Below are 16007 nucleotides of genomic sequence, written 5' to 3'. Positions count from 1 at the left end.
CAATAAAAGGTAATAGATAACTTTACTAAATGCGTTAGTTTAAATTTTTTTCACTCAACCACTCATTAAAGTAACTGACAAAAACATAAATCACGACATTGACAATGACATTTATAATAATTTATCTTCTCAGGCACAGTCTACTTAACAACCTGATTTTAACCTGAAGTAGCAACATAAAACTTTGTCTTGCGTGTATTGAAAATTTTAAATATAAATATCCCCAAAAGGGGTTAATCGTAGCGAGATTTTTGAACTGAACTTTTTTTAACAAATCTGTTTGCACAATGCGTATTTTAAATAAAAAATTAAATTATGCCAAGCCTAAAAAAGTTACGTTGAAATAAAAATTTTCCAATAAAATTAAAATGTTGTTGGTGGCGCTATGACACAATATTAAAAAAGGTTATTTTTAAATTTGTTATATACAAAAAAAAACTGTTTCCATTTTTTTTTTCAAAGGAATCTGCTGTTAAATTATTTACCATTATTTATGGGACACCCGGTATAATGATTTCGTGGGCTTTAGAAGGTTGCAGGGTTTTAAATTATATTCTATCTAGTTCATAAAAACGGATCCTTCGCATTCGTACCTGATTTATCTAGGGTTTGAACTGCCGCTTAAGAATCAGATATGAACCTAAGCTATTTTAAAGGAAATAACCTGTTTACAAATAAACAATTTTGATTTTGTAAGCCTTAAAACTATCTTCCTTCTCGGGAGACAACTTATCAAGAGCATTGAGTGTTAAAAATTGAGTTCCCGAAGGTTCTATCCTCGGTCCACTCTTGTTTCTAATTTACATTAATTACATTCTAACACTGATCACCGAGGAATTATTCCTTTTGCCGACGATACAACTGCTCTTGTATAAAATAACAATTATTTCTACTGACGTTTAATTTAATATTTTCAGCATAGTGTCTAGTTTTTAATTAGTTTATCTTGTTTGAGGCCCCAAATTAGGTTATTTATGTTATTTTAAATCCTTGTATTTTAAATTTTTTAGAATTTGTATATTTGCTTGCTTTGACTGTCAGTATTCTACTAAAATTATTGGTCTCCTTCAGCAAAAAAAATTAAGAAATTCTAAATATTTCGAACCTGTTCCATCGGTCTTTAAAAAAGACACGCTTTGTGACATTTCAGTTTTAATCAGTAGTATGATTTTCAGTTTAGTGAGTTTTACCGTAGAAACAATTAAACGACAGTCAAGGCGAGTTAGGTTAAAGTTTTGACGTTGCCAATGAAAGTGTGTTCCTGAATTTCGTTACAATTGGTGTTAGAAGTAAAAGATATTTGGAACCCTTATTTTAGTGGATGCCGTTAACAAGAGGGCATCATCTTGATGTAGAACGAGAAATTGATGAGAAGATGACCGGAAGAAAGAAAATGAAGAACGAAAGAAGACTTACTGAATTTAAATTTTAAAATTAAAATTACTTAATTAAAAAGAAGCAGGACGAACGAGACAGAAAACAAAAGCAACGAGATTTACAACTTAAAGCAGATTTGGAGATGAATCAGAAAAAAATCATGACTAACTTTGAATCAACAGTGGAAGAAGAATTGGGGCAAGTTCAAAAAAAATCCAAGAACTAGAGATGAAAATAAAGCGGGCTCCTGGAATGCAAACAATGATGAAAGTGAAGCCACCAAAATTCGACGGCAAAAAAGCACGGAGTACTTATTTGAATCAGTTTGAGGCCGCTGCTAGGGGAAATCGCTGGGATAACGAAGAAAAGGCAGTCAATCTTAAGCTGTGTCTTAGAGGAGGGGCTACAGAAATATTAAGAATGGTGCCATCTGAGGATCAGCTCAATTTCGATGTACTGGTACGTACCTTAGAGATGAGATACGGTGAAGCCCATCTACAAGTGTACCAGGCTCAATTGAAATCTAGGAGACATCAACCCGAGGAAGGACTCCAACAGTTTGAGGCAAATGTTGCTCGATTAGTAAATCTGGCTTATCCTTCAGCCCCAACAGAGTTCCGAGAATAAATTTCTATAAATTGTGTTATTGACGGGGTTCGAGATCCAGATACTAACCATGCTCTAAGAATGGCATAAAAGTATTTCGGAAGCTTTGGCCCATGGACTAGAGTATGAGGCAGCTCTTCAAGCAACTAGAAGGCAGACACGGATAAGGCAAATCAGAACTTCAGAAAGTGGTCTCAAAGACCGCTTTTAACCATAGACCAGTGTAGTAAATTGCGACGTCTTCTTGAAGAAAATCAAGATGTATTTTTCTTGCACGACGATGACCTGGGTCGGTATCGATTTGGTGCAGCATCGATTTAACACTGGAGACAATGATCCAATAAAACAAGCACCTCGACGGATTCCGCGAGATTCCACGACCCACTGACAAATACCAGTTAAGAAGCTTTCTGGGCAGAAGTTCTTGTCTATCGATCTCTGAGGTCGCTTCTTTTTTTCAATATCCTACCTAACTTTATTTTTATTGAAATTGAAAAGAAAGAAAAACTTTGTTTAATAGGAAAACCTTATTTGAACCAATGTTTCGGTAGTCTAAGTGTGAATTTAAAAAAAAGTGCTTCATTAATTTTTTGCGAAGCATCAAAGAGATACAAAAAAGATAAGTAGTTTGATATATTTAATTTCATTGTATTTTATTCTTTGATAACGTTAGTTTTTACAGAAAAGCTTAAAAGAACACTAATTATTAACTACTTATTTCCAATATAATAATGAATTTTATGAACAAAAGTTTGGCATGGCTTATTTAGTATGGGTTCTCTTCTTTCACCAATTTTTGAGTAATATATTAATGGTATTAATTAAAAATATGAATACAGCATGCAATTATTAATACATTTGATAGAAAACCTTTAATATGGTGGCGATATATAAATTATACTATTTTCAACATATCACCACAACGAAATTTACTCTTGAAAAGGAGGCTGATCGTCGATTTCCTTTTCTTGATATTATAATAAAAAAATATTTACAGAATTTAAAACTAGAAATTACCATAAACCAACTTATACTAATAGATATCTTAATTTTAATTTTCATTATCCTTCAATAAAGGTAACGAGAGGAGTGGTAAAATGTTTATATGATAGTGCAAACATTATTTGTAATAATCAAAATTTAACAACTTAAAAAGATTTTAATAGAAATATCTTAATACAAAACAATTATTCAAAAGAATTTTTAGAAAATTGCTTTAAAGAATTTGGTAATCCGCGTATAAAAGTAAATCAATCACTTTTTTCCACAAATCTTATTTTACCACTTATTCTTGGTTTTTCTGATAAAATTGATGAAAGAAAAATTTGGTAAATTTTACATAGGTGAAACCTGAAGACTATTGCCAAAAAGAATTAAATATATAATGCACAATCATATAGTATGACAAGAACCATATAATAAAATATGAAGCTTGCAAAAGGAACCAATTTCAAAATTACTCAAATTAAAAGAAAATTCGTTTATAATGTTCGATAACGATAAATCTTCCTAAAAAGCTACTTGTTCGGTTGATTTTAATAATACATAGTTGTATATATAATAATATATAATAATACATATTTGCTAAAGAGAGAGGTAGAAGAGAGCATTCTTAAAGTTAATTAATAATTCGAAATATATTTTAGCATGTATTTTCAAATATTAAATTATGTAGAAAAATTAATGAAATACTAAGGTAAATCCATATTTCTTAATTTCTGTGTAATATACTTATTTTCTTTTTATTGTTTTTCCATTTATATTTTGCCTTCACCTGCGACTTCGTTGTAGTATTCTTACACATGCTACACGCAAAGAGGAGGTCGCGAGCTTCTGTCATGTCTTGCGTCAAGCATGGTGTTTTATTATTGCAAAATTAGCAATATATTTGCAAATAGAACTATGCCCGTTACCTTCCTTTAATGGGATAAAAAAAGTTAGTATGCCAAATTTTGTTATAACGGAATAAATAAACAGATTTTTCCATTAATAGATTAGATTTTTTTTTTTAATTTCAATGCAATGCAATAATTTCAAGCAAAAAAAATTATTAAGAACGTGAAACGTCTCGATCTCAACCCTATTTTAATATCTTACACAAAAAAAATAATATTTAGCTCTAGATCCTTTATTTTTAGATCTTGAAGAAATTAGTAATTTGAATTTTAACAAAAGCATGGCAGGAAACTATCAAGAATTAAAACTATTTTAGGACATTAGTCCCACATTTAATAGAGAAGGATGTCACTTAAATAATTTTATTGCTAGTTGTAAAGATGTAATTACGCAATAGTCGTAGTAGTAATATAAAAATTCTAAAGAAACTATATGTAGTTTCGGTATTAGATGCTGATTTTCACAGTTTCATCTTTAATGCCATTAAAAATATATGGAAACTAATTCCTAAAGAACATTCTACACCAATATCTGTCGTGACAAGTTAATAAACAGCCATATAGATGATTTCAAACTGCTTTCTTATCACAATCAAGACCAACTTTGTAGGCTAAATTATTAAATCATGCATATAATTCTTCATAATTGAATGAAGATTTTGAGGATATTAATTGGATTAATGAAAAGAATGATTAATAAGTTTCAATCAAAATAGAAGATATAACTAAATATGATTGAAAATATTGTTTGACTCATTATCTAGAAATCCATCAATATTACCTAAAATTTTGACAATGTTTACAGAAGATAATTTTTGATATTGAAGAATTTATAAAAAATGAAAACAATAATTTCACATTTACCAACAATTTATTCTGCAGAAGAAATTTATTAAGAAATTCCTTTCTCTGAAAGTCTAAAATTCATTAACACCAGATATAATAATAAAAATATTTGAATCTTTATCTCATTTATTAAATAAAAAAAATTAATTCTAATACTATGTAAATTTTAAAAACAAAATGTATAGAAGATTATTTGCAAGCGTTTTTTGTAAATTAAATTAATAATTCGATTTATTATTTATATTTTCAAATTAAAGAAGATGAATTATTAGAAATATAAATAGAAACACCTTAATTATAGCTTATTTATTTTTTAGAATAAATTAACTGTTGTTACATTACAATTTCAACAAATATAAACAATTAATTATCACCATATTTTTAAAATATCGCTTAAATAGGTCATAGCGGATTGCAAACCACTATATCTTACGAAAATATTGACTCAATTTATCTAGAGATGTGGTTAATTGTATCAAAAACTTTGCTATTTGCCAAAAAGCAAAATATGAAGAAATTTCCAAATCCTTTTAAATTTAAGCAATTCCAATTGGAGGATAGCTTCCAAAAAAAACAGATCGATACTATTTCAATTGCAATAGAAAATTTGTTACTCTGGCATATACTTTTTAAAGTTTGGTCAAGCCTATCCATTTAAAGGATCAACTAATGTAATGGAATAATTTTTAATATTTATATCTCATTATGGCTAACCTGATTTAATAGTTTGTGATAATAGAACTGAGCTTAACAGTTTCTTTAAATTTTCTGTAAGCTTCACAAAATTAACATTCACTATACTACACCTAAAATCGCAAACTCAAATAGTACCGCTTTAATTATACTCTTTTAGAACGAATTTGTACACAAATGCAGCAAGATTATACTGGATCATTAAATTCTTTAGTTCAATCTTCTTTTTTTTGTTATAATAATGCCATTCATTGAAGCACTAACTATAAGACATTTGAAATGATTGCTGGATACTTCTACTATAAAAATTCATTCGATATCCAAAAAACCGATATCCTTAATAAACCTTTTGTTTCAGATGCTTTTCCAAATTTCTTTCAAATCCCATTTTACCATTAAAATTAAACGATGCTTAAGTAATAAGTAAAATAAAAGCAAACATACTTTTATTTTACCAAGTAGATTTTCTCGTATAACAGAAAACTAGGCTTATTCTATATTGCATAACAATGATCATCTCGTATCCACAATTGTTCCGTCTTGTCCCCTAAAAAGTCTTGTTTCCTGACGAGATCATTTTTGGAAACTGATATTCTGTGTCACCTTAAATCCACCATATTTAGACTTCCATTTTGATGAGGAGTTAAATTGTATCACCCTATATAACTACGTAATGTACCATACGGCAATGATGAGAACCTGATCCAATATAGAGATAAACCACGGAAAATATTTTACTGTGCGTTTTATCCTAAATAATCATACTACTTTTCACTCGTTATGTTACACCATATTTAATCTACTAATGTTTTACATCTTATTTTTATACCTCACCTTATTGTATGTATTGTTATGAAAATGTAAATATGCTAATTATTATTCTAGATTTTGTACTGTTTTGCTCTTATTTTGTAGTTTAAGTTGGCTAGTTTATTTAGAATTCGACGTTTAGTCTAATATTTTCACCTATAGTAGTCTAATTTCTAGTAGTTTATCTTTTTTGAGAGTCCCATTTTAGCTTATTTAGGTTATTTTATTGTAAATCCTGGTAGTTTCAATTTTCTAGACCTCCTGTACTTGCTTTCACTGATGAATTTGGAGAAGTACATAAAAAAACATGAGAACTAGAAATAAAGAAAGCGTGCACCTGTTCATTCTGATCTTGGAATACAAATTATGAAAGTTAAGCCACCAAAATTTGCGTCAATTGTAGGCCGCTGCCAAAGTAAACCGCCGTAATAACGAAAAAAGGGCATTCAATTTTATGTATCACTTCCAATTGAAATCTAGGAGACAACAATCCGAGAAAGGTCTTCAACAGTTTGAAGCAGCTATATCGATTTTTGCTCGATTGGTATATTTAGCTTACACTTCGCCCAACGGAATTTCTAGAACAAATTTCAACAATTTGGCCCATGGATTGGAGTATAAGGCAGCTTTTCAAGCAGCTAAAAAGCAAAAACGGATGTCTGAAGAAGCTTGACTCATTTCTGGTAAGAAAACCTAAAAGACCATTCCGCTGCTGGAATTATTATGACACCTTAAATGGCAATGCCCCAATCCTTTGACAGACCCCAGGAATTATAAAAACTTCCACAAGTCAGCTGTAGGAGGCTTAAGTTGGCTGGGTGCTACCATGCCCCATGAAAAAAAATTAACCGACTGCCACGTCCTGAAGAGAGCTTGGTCCGGGAAAAGTACGCGGTCACGAATATGAGATGATGGTCATTTCAAGTCACACTATCGTTAAGGCGAACATCGTAGCTCACTGTAGAATTTCATCGCTACTAAATTTAATCCTGGAGTCAGTGGATGGAAAAAGGATTCCAATTATTGGACCACATTGAAGCTAAAGTCACTATTGGCTTACCAACATTCCAGCAATCAGTGCTAATGGCAGAAATCATGGATGATGTCATATTAGAAATAGATGTTATCAATGGTTAGCAGTTTAAAATGGATGTAAATAACAGGGTATTGATGACGAGAACTGAGAGGTTTTTATGCACCACCTACATAAAGATAACACAAATTCAGAGGTGGTGGGTAATGCCATCCCGAAGGCAAAGATAGAGAAGCTATTTTGATTGAGTCAATAGAATAATAGAATGCTGTAAAGTTTATGCTCAAGGAACTTTTCCGGCGAAGACTTTATCTACGCAGAAGAAATATAATGTTTTGGTTCGAATGGTAAACTTAATATAATCAACACCTGAAACAAGGAGAGAAGATTGGTGTATGTATAGTATACAGGCTGGCGAAGTCTAGCAAATGAATGAAAGTCTAGCACGGATCTACTAGAAATGGACTATCGGCGACGAAATTATATTAAGAAATTATTTCCTACTAAGAATTGACGACACTCTGAGTAAGCTCGCAGGATCAAAATGGTTTTCGACGTGGAATCTGAAGAATGGATACTGTCAGGTAAAATTCCTGAAATAGGACTTTCGCAGTTTACAGTCATGCCCTCTAGACTCTGCTTCTGGACTAAATTGCGCCAGCCACTGAAAGGCCTATGGACATTGTGTGTCACACTTAGTTTATCTGGATGACGTCATTGACAAAAATTGCGTCAAGACTGATCCAGATGAAGTAGAACTAATCAAAAATTGACCACGACCCAGTAAAAAACACTAGTTAAAAGACTTTCTGTTCTTTGTACATATTACATCAAATTTGTAAGAAATTTCGCTAACTTTGCAAAACCTCTACATAAGCTAATACACGACAAAATGATATTTAATTGGTCAGAAATCTGGGAAGAAGTGTTTCACATTTTACACACATTTTAACATATCCAGTTCTTGGACAGGCGTTTATTTTGGACACAGATGCCAACAATGTTAGAATTGGAGGTATCCTTTCAAAAAATATGAAAATGGCGAGCAAGTGAGCTTATTTTAGTGAAACGTTGTCAAAGCCAACAAATAAACTGTTGTGTGATCAGAAGGGAGGTATAAAAAGCCATTGAACCTTGGCAAAAGTGAAACAAAAGTTTTACTGGTTGAACGGTCATGAATATACGTGACAGTCCGTAGAATCTGCTTTAGCCAACGTCCTAAGAACTCGAGGGAACCAGAGAACCAGAGAGAAGATGATGCAGTATCTTATTGATCTACTCTTTGAGGTAATGTAATTTGGTATTAATGTAGCGGGACCTTTGCCTATTAGTAGCTTCAGAAATTAATATGCTCTTATTTCTTGATTACTTTAGTAAGTGGCCCTAAATTTCAAACCAAGAATCAACTAAAGGTATATCGTTTTTCTACCCACGAGTCTACTGAAAACATCCAACAAAACTTATCTTCGGTGGTGGACTTTACCTTTACATTTGGGCATTATTACTGAGAGACCGGACAAGGCTAAAACTCTTGAGGAGGACGACATGAACAGACACGGCATAAACTTCTGGAAAGTAACAGAATAAATCACGTTATGACATAAAGGCGAGTTGTTAGTCTTAATTTTAGAGGCAGAGTCTGATTAATTAATCCACGGAGGACAAAGGGCAAGGTACCAAAGATTCAGAAGGATTGGGAAGGTCCATTTCATGTGGTCACCAGAACGAATGACGTGGTGTACCGGATGTTCTTCATCCAGAGACATCCGACAATGAAAAAGAAAATAGTAAACATCGTCTGGCTAGCGCCTTTTCATAACTCAGGTGACCCTGGAGGTGTTGATTGATCCGGACTAACAAATTTGAGAGGGAAGCAGTGTTAAGAAAATATAAATTCGCTAATTATGCTTCTAGTTTTTGTAGTGTTTACTTTTTTTTGTATTTTAAGTTAGTTAGGTTTATTTAGATTTCTTCTTGCGTTGAATTTAATATTTTCACCTATAGGGACTAGTTTTAAGTTGTTCATCTTGTATGAGCGGTCTCAATTAAGGTTATTTAGGTTATTTTATTGTAAATCCTGTTAGGTAAAGACAGATGAATTTTCTAGACTTTATGTACTTGCTTGCTTTGATTGTCAGTGTTCTCTGAAAATGATTGGTCGTTATTCTATCGGTCTTTATATGGAATTGCATTTCGCGAGATTTTAATCCGTTTTGTTGTTAAACTTGGAAACAATTAAACGATAGTCAACGCAAATCAGGTGAAAGTTGAAATTTCACATTGTCAATAAGAAGCGTGTTTTCCTTACATAAAAGTATATCCCTGGTGTAAGTGTAAGCTGGACAGGAGTGTGCTCCTGAGATCCTTTAGAATATATTATGTTGACTATGCTGTAATCTTGTCACTTTAATCTTGATGATATTTATAAAGCAAACTACCACCTTTTTTTTTTTTTTTTTTGAAAACGTCATTTATTAGCCATCAGTTACATACAAGATATTACAATTTTATATAAAAATTAATACACGATTTATATAAAAATTAATACAGTTTTTAAAAGCTAATATAAATGATAAAATCTTAAACAATGCATTTATAGCATTGGTACCAGAGTTTCATTAATAACTAAACCGCAACACGTGTAGCTTTGTTTACAACCATTACATTAATTTTGATAACACCTGAACATTCAAAAATCAATCCTCATATTGACTAACAATGATCTTGAGCTTCTTAATAAATCTGTAGTAAGAGGTCTCCTGCTTAATTTCAGAAGGCAAAGAATTAAATACCTGTGAAGCTTCATCAATAGGATTTCTCAGAGCTATATTGGTTCTCGCATTATTTAGTCTAACATTATTATTTCTTAATTCATATGAATGTATGTCATTTGAGTATACAATCGTGTGATTGGACTTTTGTAGTCTATGTAAAATCTTAAAAATTAATTTGGCCTGCTCCAACTCGCAAATTTTTCCAATGGGCAATATTTTTAGCTTTTTATATAAATCATTCGTGTGCATAAAGTAGTCAAGATCGAAAAGGATTTTAAGTATTTTATTTTGCAAGATTTTAATTTTTTGAAAGTTAGTATTTGGACATGTGCCCCACACCGGAATAAGATATCTTAGTACAGACAAAATATACGCATTATATATTTGATACTTAGCTGAAATACTGAGAAAATCCTTACAGCGGTAGAGTGCTCCCATAAAAGGTATAAGTTTGTCATAAACATGTTCAATATGAGGATTCCAGCCAAGTTTTTCGTCCAGTATGAGACCCAAGTACTTTATACTACTTACTTGTTCTAGTGTAACATTATTTAGAGTTATATTTATTTGATTTATTTTTTTATTTTTTTGTTTAAACAATATGTACTTCGTTTTATCTAAATTAATTTTTAAGTTATTTTGGAGCAGCCATTGACTATATTTAAATAGATCGTTATTTGCCTGATTAACTAAAACATCTAAGTCATTGTCTGAATACAAATGAGCAGTGTCATCTGCAAATGTAAAATACTGAGCAACCAAACCTGCTAACCTCAAACTAAGGACAAATAGTGCATATAGCAATGGCCCCAGAACAGATCCTTGGGGTACGCCACAGTTACATGTCAGAATTTCACTTTTCTGTTCGTTTAGATGCACATATTGCTTTCTGTTTAATAGGTACGACCTAATCAAGGCAAGTACAACCCCCCTAAACCCCATTTTTTCTAATTTATCTAATAAAATAGTATGATTTACTACATCAAAGGCTTTTCTCAAATCTACAAAAATTGCTAATACAATTTTACCATTGTCCAGATTGGTTGAGATATAGTTGAGCAGATCAACGGTGGCACTCAGAGTACTACTATTTTTAAGAAAGCCATACTGATAACAATCATATGAGATATATTTTTCAACAAATGATGTTATTCGCTTTTTCATAACTGTTTCTAGAATTTTGGAAAATACACTAATTATGGAAATTGGTCTATAGTTAGTTTGTTGAGTTTTAGATCCTGATTTATATATTGGACAGACTTTGGATATTTTTAGTTCTGATGGAAATTCACCAGTAACAAGAGCCCTATTTACAAGTTTTACCAATATATACATCACATGATCTTTTATATTGATTAAATCAAGCACTCCGATATTATCATGGCCTGGTGCTGCATTTTTGTTCAGGTTTAGTATTATGCCATTTAATTCGTTATGATCTGTAGGTTCTAAAAATGCATTATGACCACACTCAACTTCATAAAATTCTTGAATATTATTTAAGTGCCCCGTTTGGTTCTGTACATCCCTGACTATAGTCGTACCTATCTCTGTAAAATATTTATTTAAGCTATTTGCGATACCTTTACTATCACTTATCAGTACTCCATTTATTTCGATTTGATTAATATTTATATTTTCGCCTGACTTATTTATAAATTTATTTATTAGATTCCATTGTTTTTTTGGATTTTTTCCAGCCTGAGCCCATTTATTCTTAAAATAAAGATTTTTTAATACTTTTATTTTATTATTTACAAAATTTTTCTGTCTTATAAATTCAATTTTAAATAAGTCATCATTTGGATATTTTTTGTGTTTTTTATAGAGTCTTTCTTTTTCTTTTAATAGGATTAAGAGGTCTGGTGTAATCCATTCATTCCTTTTATGACATTTAATATTTTTAATAGTAGTCGATTCTTGTTTACAATTTGAAATAAACTTAATCAAGTCTTGAAAACAGTCAATATTTACACTTGCAATTTTATTTTGTATATTTTGTTTATATTTCTGTATATTTAGAATAGGATGTTGAATATATATTTTTGGTTTAAACCTTGTTATAGATTCTGTTACTTCTAAACTAATTAACCTATGATCGGATAGAGAATTTTCCTCAACTTTAATATCACATTCATTTTTTTTATTGGTAGAGCAAATCACATGATCTATTATAGTTTTAGTGTGTGATATTCGGGTAGCATTCACAAAACTAATTTTATTGACAATGCAAAAATTATTTAACGCTAACAAATTTTTATAATTTTTTGTGTTTAAAGATTCTTGTTCTAAGAGATTAATATTCATATCGCCTAATATAATGTGGTTTACTTTGTGTTTAGTTATCACAGATTCAAGCTTATTTAGGAACTCATTACCTGGAAGACACGGCGGTCTATATATTGCACTTATTTTTAGTAGTTTACCTAACTCTATACAAATCCAGTTATAGGGGTCACTTAAATTACTACAGTCGATTTTATTAAACTGCAAATTTTCCTTTATATAAATACTTGCACCACCACCCCTGGTTTCTCTACAGGAGTGCACTGCATTGTATCCATTCACATCAAAGAACTGTGTCTCATTAGGGTACAGCCACGTTTCCACAAGAACCATTATATCACTAGAAACACTCTTCATGTGAGCTTGAAACTCGTCAAACTTATTTCGTAAACTTTGAACATTGTAATAAATTATTTTAAGACTATTTAGAGGTTTATTTAGTTTTTTAGATCCTTAAGACTTTCCAACAATACAACCTTGCTATTATCATCCTTACGTAAAAGAATTTTACCATTATTTATCCACAAGTACTTGTAGTTATTATCTTGTTTGTATTGCCTTGCCTTTTGAAAAAGATCCAGATTATATTTTGTTAAGTCATGGTTTACATATAAAGTTTCACATTTATCTCCATATCCTCCAATATCATCAGTTGTAAGTGTTTTTTGTTTTTTTGCCGTCATCCATCTCTTTTTGTCCTCTTCAGTGCGAAAATTTACTCTTATTGGTAATATTTTGTTATCCTTACGAACTCCCAACCTGTATATTTTATGTATGGTATTTGGTATTTTTATAATTTTTAGTTTCGTTTCCAACTTGTCAACTATTGCATCTAAATCTTCATTTTCTTTGTAAGGAATACCTTGAATTATAATATTGTTATTTAATTCTCGTTGTTCAGTATTATTAAGTTGCTTTTTAATGTCCTGAATCTCCTCTTGAAGCTTTTCGTTTATCATTATCTGTTCCTCATATTTTTTGAATAATTTATTGTATTTTTGGTCCATTTCGTTTAGTTTTGCCATAATATCACTGATTGTGTAATCATCTTTTTTCGTAGTATTTTGCTTTTTTTTTTTACAATTTTCGCATATCCACTCGGTATCAGGATTTTTTTCAAATCGCTTATATGTAGTTTTTGACATGTTTAAACAAGTTCTGTGACTCCATTTTTCACATGCATCACAGCAAAGAGCTTGTTCACTATCCCCTACTAATTTTTTACAAATTCCGCAGTCTTCCGCCATCTCCTCTGACTTTTCTACTTACTCAAGAATAATATGCGCTCCAAGCCGGCAACGTCGCGGCTTGCCCTCACACTACTTCTAGCAGCAGGCAGCTGTTGTGACTGTAATTATGGGAGTTTATTTGAACGTAACTCGTCACCTTTAGTTGTAAACACAATATGATGACTTATTGCTCTGGTCACTGTTCTTTTATTAATTTTTTAATCACTTTTCACTTATAAAATCACTAATATTTACGACACTTGTAAACAAACATGTTGCAGCGTTGCCGTTCGTTGGCAATTCAATGTACCTGTAGTTGTAATCAGAGCTACATTGACACTTTTAAAAAACTGTCTTAAGTATTTTTGATTTTAGGGCGAAAGGTCATATAACGGGTTTTGTTTAGAATTCAATTTACTATTAATTGAGAATTTTACATACTGAGTATTATTACATTAAACAAATGGAATTTTTGATATAGTCGCGAACGCGTTGCTCGATTTTTATTTCATTTTCACTATGGAAAAAATACCACTATAATATAGTTTGCTTATTTAAGCCCCTTTATAGCTCCAATAATAACGAAGTTAGCAATAGTGCCGACTTAAGTTTAAAAACCCTGTATATTTTCAGGTTACACATTTTTTTTATTCAAAATGCAATGTTGTTTGCCATTGCCATGCCAATTTCTCTAAATTTCGTAAAAAAAAATGAATTTTAAAATTGCCCTTCTTAATGGAAGAATCTTGTCCGATAAGCAACTAATATATTGTGAAACGATAAGCAACTAATATGATAATTAATTTCTAGTGGAGTATCTCAATCTGCCTTCTATGCACAAAAGAAATGGAAATGTTTAGATTGTGGTCAAATATTTCAAAAACAAGAGGACCTGACTCGCCACACTTGTAGTTTTGCTTGTGCCAAATGTCATGAAATCTTTCCTAAAAAGGAGTTCCAAAAACACACTTGCACTGTGAAAAATAAGTGTTTGGCATGTAAAGATTGTGGGAAAGCATTCAGACTGCCCAGTTCTTTCAAAATGCACAGCTACATATGTCAATCTGCTAAGACATCCAATCCAAGTCAAGGTGAAAAGTGTCATATTTGTAATGAAGAATTAATCGGTGCAGATGCTATTCAGAAACATAAGCAGATGCATATTCTTAAACGAAGATACGGTTGTACAGAATGCGAGAAGAAGTTCACGTAAGTATTTCTTGTTGATCTATTTTTAGTCGTATAAAATGCCGTAATGATATCTATTTTTTTAACAGAGCGGAATAGTTCAGGCGTTTAAGAATTTTTCTGTACTGTAAAGTTAACATGCATTAATATTTACAAATACCAATATTTTTTACGAAAATACCTAATACCTATAATACCTATCTCTAAAACTAATATTTAAGCACAAAAAGGTTCTTTCCTTTAGTAAGATAGTTTTTTTTATTAATCCATTAAATATAATAATCCACTTCTAAAAATAGTTACCGAACTAATATTCATATTTTCGATTTAGAATTTGCAGATGTTTACCATATAATAGAGATTTAAAATCTTTTGTGTCGTTTTTTTATGTATATGTTTGTTTCAGCTTAAATATTTTTGCCTTATATTTAAGATTTTGTTACAAATGGGTACCTACGATAACTAAGTTTTTATTTAAAAAAACCAAAAAAGCTGTAAAATGTTGTATTTTTTCTTTTGATTTAAATTATTGGAATTTTAGTCTAATTATTTTTCTTTATGGATCATTTCAAAAACCGTAGATCTTCTGGAATAGGGGGATTTTTAAACAAAAATGCAAAAAATGGGAAAAGTTTAATTGCCACTATTTATAAAGTGTGTCCAATCTTCGGTCGAAATAATGTTCCTAATACATCTATGGTATAATCAAAAATTCGAAAGTGCTGGCTCGCTTAGTGATGTGAAACAGGGTACGAGCTGGTAGAGCTCGTTCAGAACAAAACATCATGGCAGTTTGCGAGAGCGTGACATAAAGGTCAGAGCCGTCAATTCATCTGGCTTAAGAATTGGACATTTCAACAGGCACCCTTCAGCGAATTCTCACTAATGATTTACATTTGCATGCCTACAAAATCTTTCGACTGACTTAACAACTTCTGCCAGCAGACCATGAACACCTTTAACTTCTGGCTGCAGGATTATTTGAAAAAACTTTATGTTCAATATAGAAATTATACTTATAAGTTGATTCTAGTAATTGTAGATCTTGGCAGGGTCGTATATGTAATATTTGTGTTCGAAGGGAAGGTAGAGAAAAGAGGTTTTTTCAACTAAAATTTATTGATTGCATAACGTTTTTTAATATAAAAAAATTTAAACGCTGTTATTGTCAACTATGAGTTGGCATAGATTTACCTGACAGACACTATCTTGTAAAAATGTCTAATGCATACAGCATTAGCAAATTAATATTACAGACAGGAGATTAATT

The 16007-nt window shown here is 31.1% G+C and overlaps 1 protein-coding gene across 2 annotated transcripts in view; it reads left to right on the top strand.

Moving 5' to 3' along the window:
- LOC126742869 (uncharacterized) overlaps window positions 1-16007 on the top strand; it is a 78514-nt gene that overhangs the window by 61549 nt on the left and 958 nt on the right. For both annotated transcript variants that reach the window (XM_050449711.1, XM_050449710.1), the window contains one exon: window positions 14360-14758. In XM_050449711.1, coding sequence (XP_050305668.1) covers window positions 14360-14758 — 399 coding nt within the window. The remainder of the gene's footprint in view (window positions 1-14359; window positions 14759-16007) is intronic.

Source organism: Anthonomus grandis, chromosome 12 (assembly GCF_022605725.1).
Source record: "Anthonomus grandis grandis chromosome 12, icAntGran1.3, whole genome shotgun sequence".
NCBI lineage: Eukaryota > Metazoa > Arthropoda > Insecta > Coleoptera > Curculionidae > Anthonomus > Anthonomus grandis.
The sequence above is the reverse complement of the archived record's forward strand: the minus strand, read 5'-3'. Positions and strand labels throughout refer to the sequence as shown.